The 5,123-nt window shown below is 52.5% G+C and overlaps 1 protein-coding gene across 1 annotated transcript; it reads right to left on the bottom strand.

Annotated features, from left to right (window-relative positions):
* Nucleotides 1–1,156: 1,156 nt before the first annotated feature.
* On the bottom strand, nucleotides 1,157–4,533 carry Tff1 (trefoil factor 1). The gene is made up of 3 exons (XM_055607264.1): nucleotides 4,441–4,533; nucleotides 2,038–2,190; nucleotides 1,157–1,353 (listed from the first exon to the last, which is right to left on the bottom strand). The coding sequence occupies exons 1-3, from the start codon at nucleotides 4,514–4,516 to the stop codon at nucleotides 1,337–1,339; spliced, it is 246 nt and encodes an 81-aa protein (XP_055463239.1). The 5' UTR covers nucleotides 4,517–4,533; the 3' UTR covers nucleotides 1,157–1,336.
* Nucleotides 4,534–5,123: the final 590 nt, after the last annotated feature.

Here is a 5,123-nt window from a genome sequence, read left to right as displayed (position 1 = left end):
GGGGACAGGCTCCTTCTGTTCCAAGTGCTTCTCTTTGTGGGAGGTGTCTCCTGGCTGCTTTCCTTTCTCTACTCCTCATGCTGGTGCCTGACCACAGGATTCAGTCCTTCCTTCTTCCTCCTGGAAACCACATACAGTAAGCAAGCACCTAGGGGTCATATGGGAAGAGGGAACCAGCTGTCCTGGTCTGAGAAGTTGAGCTCCCTAAAGTGGGTTGGCTGTCCTAAAGAGGTCCCTTTCCTCACCCCATGAGCTGGTGGCAGCTGTGAACCCCTTCTCAATGAAGCCTTGCATCTATCATGGCTGTGCCAGGCTGGCTGTGGCACTGGCAGCTCCAGACATCCCTGTGTCCCTTTGCTGCCCCTAACAGAAACCAGCTTAGAATGTAAGCCCACGGTTACATGTCTGAATGAATTAATAATAAAAAGATGGCGTGGTCATGCGTTAAGCCCCGCCCACAGCAAACAAATGAGCTAAAAAATAGAATAAGAGCTGAGAGATGCAGAGGCAAAAAGGCCCCTTCCCACCAGGCGGAAGAAGCCTGCTGACAGGCAGGGGTGGGGTGGGGGAGGCTGGGACTTGTCTCCTTGGGAGAGATTCACAACTTGCCAGACCACCTTGCCGGAGAGACTAGAGCCCAGACAAGGCGATGGACAAAACCACACTGTGACCATGCTGCTTAGCTGTGCACACTTCCTGCCCTCTATGTGAACCTAAACCTCATGTCAGGATCCCAAAGATGGACTAGGGACGGAGGGCCGCTGGACCTCCTTGTTCCTCTTCCCAGTGTGGCAACATTAAGTGACTCTTCTCTTTTCTGCCTTTCGTTGTTGTGTCTTGAATGGTCCTCCCTGAGGACCAGAGACTGATCCTGGTTTGTTAGCATCATTGGAAGATGAATCTCAGCTCTAGGTCAGTCCCTCCTTCCTCAGCATGACCATGAGACCTCTGTTCGTGGTCTCAGCATCACTGACAACCAACAGAACTGCGTCAGCTGTGGGATGTGTAACACTCAGATCATCCTCTCAGGACAGTCACAGTTAAGGGCTGATCCACGGCAAGGAGTCTGTAGCCAAAATATCGCATTCGACTATCAAAGAGAGGAAAACGGCTTGTATTTGTTTCTCTTCCGTTCTTCGTTTCTTTTTTTTTAAGGAATGAAGAACACAGAACAGCATTCATCTCTTTTAATTCTCAGGCCGAATTTGAGGGCTAAAAGTCAGAGAGGTTGAACCAGCTGCAGAACAGGTGGGTATGAAGTGGGTGAGCCAGGTCACTCTGGTGCCAGGTAGGGGTGGTGCCGAGTCTTGACGAGGGCAGTTCTCTTGGAAGAACTCTAGAAGGGACATTCTTCTAAAGAGAGAAGGACAAATGAAAGGAGCTCACGAGAAGAAGAGTTGTCTTTCCCTCTAAACAACTGCAGGAGGCGCTGACTCAAAGTACCAATGGGAAAGTTCTTTGTAAAGCACCAAACTGCCAGGACTGGGGAAATGGCTCAGTTGGCAAAGTGCTCCCCTTGCAAGTAAGAGGACCTGAGTTCGATCCCAGGCTCCACACAAGAAGTTGCACCGTGGCAAACGCTTATAGCCCCAGTACTGAGGAGATGGAGGTAGGAATGTTCCCGAGGCTTGCTAGCCAACCAGCCTGTCTGCTCATTCCAGTGAGAGACCCTGTCTCAAGAAAGAAGGTGGATGGCTCCTGGGTAGTGAGGCAGTGTTGACCTCTGCCCCCCCCCCCCACGCATGTACACATGCGCCTGCCTGCACACAGCCACACACACAAATGCACACAGCAAGGCCGCCGCGGCATTTCCGTTGCCACAACCCCTTTGCTCCTGCTCTAGCTGAATTCACACAAACATCCAAGTAAAAGACTTTCAGCCCTGACCCTTCACCTCTAGACCTGGATTCAGCCAGGCATCCAGGGATCACCAGACAGGTGAGGACAAGCCAGAGACGCCGACTGGCCCCACCGGCTCGTGTAGTTCTCCCTAGTAACCGAATCCTTATCCCCTACACTGTTGGGCAATGACTATACCTTCTTGAGGGTTTTCGATGGCCTGAGGATGGAAACACCATGGGAATCCCCGGACACTGTCATCGAAACAGCAACCTTTTTCCTTGCACTGTGCGGCGGTGACGCCAGGGAAGCCACAGTTTAGCCTTTCTTGGGGGGTCACGGTACATGTTTCTAAAGTGAGAATAGCAGCAACAAGAAAACCAGAGGTGAGGTCATGGGCTGGGTTCCTGAAGTCGCCCGCGCTCAGCAGCTTCCTTCTCTGAGGAAATAGGACACTCCCTGCTGGGAGCCAGCTTCAAATACGAAAGGGTATACAGTCCTCATATGTGTAGATGCAGAAAGACTGGCGCTCTGGGACAGTTCCAGGGCCCAGGCTTACACAGCCGCACCTGCTAGGTGAGGTACTGATCATTCATTAACTTCAGCACTTGGCCAGTTAACTGTGCTCATCTAATAAATCAAATAATTGATGGGCAGTATACATGCTGGCTAGGGGTCGGAGCTGGCTTGGCAAAAGCCAGACACTGTGCCCCATGCAGAGGTCTACTATCTCCTTCCTTTTGTTCTGGGCAGCATTTCCAAGGATGTATCTTTATTTCAGATTTGGCAGACAGCCAAATAAAAGAAGACCCCCCCCTTGCCAGACTTTCAGGCCTCACCCTCCACCCCTAGACCTGAATGCAGAGACTGACAGACCCATGGAGGACATGAGCCACACAGTACTCTCAGCCCAGTGTGTGTAGGATAAGCACGGGGATGGTGGAAGCCCTCAGGCGGGGCTGAGGATGGTAAGACTCAAGGGGGGACAGACAGCTTCTCATCGAGGAGGCCAGCAGATGACAATAGGTGACATTATAGAGTCCAGAGGCCTGGGGGACTTATGAGGGGCTGCTTCCGGGGCTCTTTCCTGTCTGAGGATTCCCCTGAAACCTTCTCGAAGAATGGGCTCTTGTCTTTCAAGATACGATCAGGACCTGTCAGCCAGGCAGTGGTGGCGGCACACACTTTTACCCCCAGGGCTTGGGAGGCAGAGGCAGACAGATCTCTGTGAGTTCAAGGCCAGCCTGATCTATATAGATTGAGCTCCTGGGCAGTCAAGGCCACACAGAGAAACCCTGTCTCAAAAAAACTAAAACAAACAAAAATAAATAAAAATACATCAGGACCTGCCATCCAGTTGCTGGTACCCTCTGAGGGGGCACTGGCCTCCAAACTGTTGTTCTGGCATAAAGCTAAGGTGACCATTGGCCACCCCACAGAACAGTGGGGATCACAAGGAGCCCTGAGGCCATGGAGAATCAGCAGCCAGGAGAGGGAGGGATGTTTCTGCTCTCCTGGGTTCCCAGAAGGACTTAAAGATCTCTGTCCTGCCCACATGTCTGTGGTCACATTTAAATTATTTAAAAGCAAGTTCCCTTCAGGAACGGCATAGGCAGCCACTATATTCTATATTCTATAGGAAAAATCCTTATATATCTACAGATATGTCTCCATGGAAACAGGGTCGAGGACACTGTGTGACCCAGAAACAGGTGTTGAACCCCTTCGTCCAGGGAATGGGGCAGAGGAAAGCAGGGAGACTGCACGATGGGAAATGAGGGAGGGAGGATGCAGAGAGCATAGAGCAGCTGGGAGATGCGCCCCTCTCCCTTCACCTTCTCCAAAGCCATTCCTTTCTCCCTCAGGCTCACCCCTGCTGGCTCCTTGTTCTCTGCCCAGGCTGGTGCAGAGGGGTCTAGATAGTTGCCTGGACCCTTCCTCCTCCCTGCTCTCCCAACCATCTCCTCCCATTCAAGGGGCTGGAAGGTAAGCAGGGAAGTCCGAACTCTTCTCTAATGCTCAGAGGAATCCTTGACTCGGAATCATTCCTGCTCCCTCTTGCTTCACACTGTGGTCTAAGAAGCAAGCTCTTCAAAGCCAGGGAAGTGCAGCTCACACACGACCACTGTCCCACACCTCTTATTGACATGCACGAGGCAGAAGCTGTTCCCATTCTACAGGCAAAGCAAGACCATGACCTGAGACAAGGTCATGGGTCACAAGGCCCTCCGTCCCCAAGAGGGATGAGGGCCATGTAGATGGCACGGGGCTACAAGAGGGGGTTGGCTCCCAGAGCTGGGTGCATCCTAGGGGTCCAGGCTGGCTGAATGTCGCCTTTGGAGATGATCTCTAAGATGGGTATAACATTCATATCAAGATGGAGCCCAGCTGCAGACGCCCCATTCTCCCTGCATCCTCATAGGTCCTGGGGTCCCGCCCTGCTCCTGTGGTCTTGTTACCAGGGAACAACCTTCAAGGGCCCAGACCATTGGCTGCGTAGGGAAAGGCTGGAAATAAGCACCAGTTCACAGCAACCTCTGGGTCTGGGTATCTGGGTAGCTGCCAGCTGTGACCAGCAGGAAACAAGAGGGTTCGTCTTACCTGCCTGGTCCTGGGCAAGACTGCCGAGGGCCAGCATGAGGACCATAGCGAGGACACAGGTCACCTTGTGCTCCATGACAGCTTCGCGGGAAGACCACGAGTGACAGATGAGCTCTGCCCAAGTTCTCGACTTTATACCGCTGGTCTGTTTGCTTAGAGTAAGAAAGCATTTGCCAAAGGAGGGTCCACCCTGAGTAAGATTACAAGGTGTTTCTGTGATGCAGTCACGGACTGAGAGTATGCTGATAGGGAGCGCTGGTCTCTCTCGTAACACACACTGGGTATCCAGTGGATCTCTCCTGACATGACCTTGATCCAGACCTGGGTGGTGTGAGCAAAACCCTCCTGCCGAGTTTACACTGCTTCCTCAGTTGGAGCTGATTCATAGCAGGAGACCTCAGGGAGGGCCTGGTGCATCAACAATGCCTCCTTTCCAAGGGATCCAGGAAGAGCCGAAGACACCCCATCGGCTGGCTCCGTCCTTCCAAAGTAGACGTGTGTGTTGTGTCAGCTACTTGTAGGATCCAGGTCACCGGGTGGCAGGAAGTGTGTGGCTGGACAAGGTGAAAATGATGGGCTAGCTCCCTGCTGGCATGGCTCTCTCCTGTACAGGGATGAACCTAGAGCAGCCATCTTTCTAGCATTCACTTCATTCTTCCATGTGCATATGTGAGCAAAGCCTT

This window comes from Psammomys obesus, unplaced genomic scaffold, assembly GCF_907164565.1.
Source record: "Psammomys obesus unplaced genomic scaffold, mPsaObe1.curated_primary_1811, whole genome shotgun sequence".
Lineage (NCBI taxonomy): Eukaryota > Metazoa > Chordata > Mammalia > Rodentia > Muridae > Psammomys > Psammomys obesus.
This window is presented reverse-complemented; position numbering and strand designations above follow the sequence as displayed.

What these genes read in the sequence shown, in the direction of transcription:
- Tff1 (XM_055607264.1), bottom strand. Translation starts at nt 4,516, where the DNA reads ATGGAGCACAAGGTGACCTGTGTCCTCGCTATGGTCCTCATGCTGGCC. An exon ending in TCTTGCCCAGGACCAGGCAG is followed by an intron (nt 2,191 to 4,440) that starts GTAAGACGAACC and finishes TTCTCACTTTAG; the next exon opens with AAACATGTACCGTGACCCCC.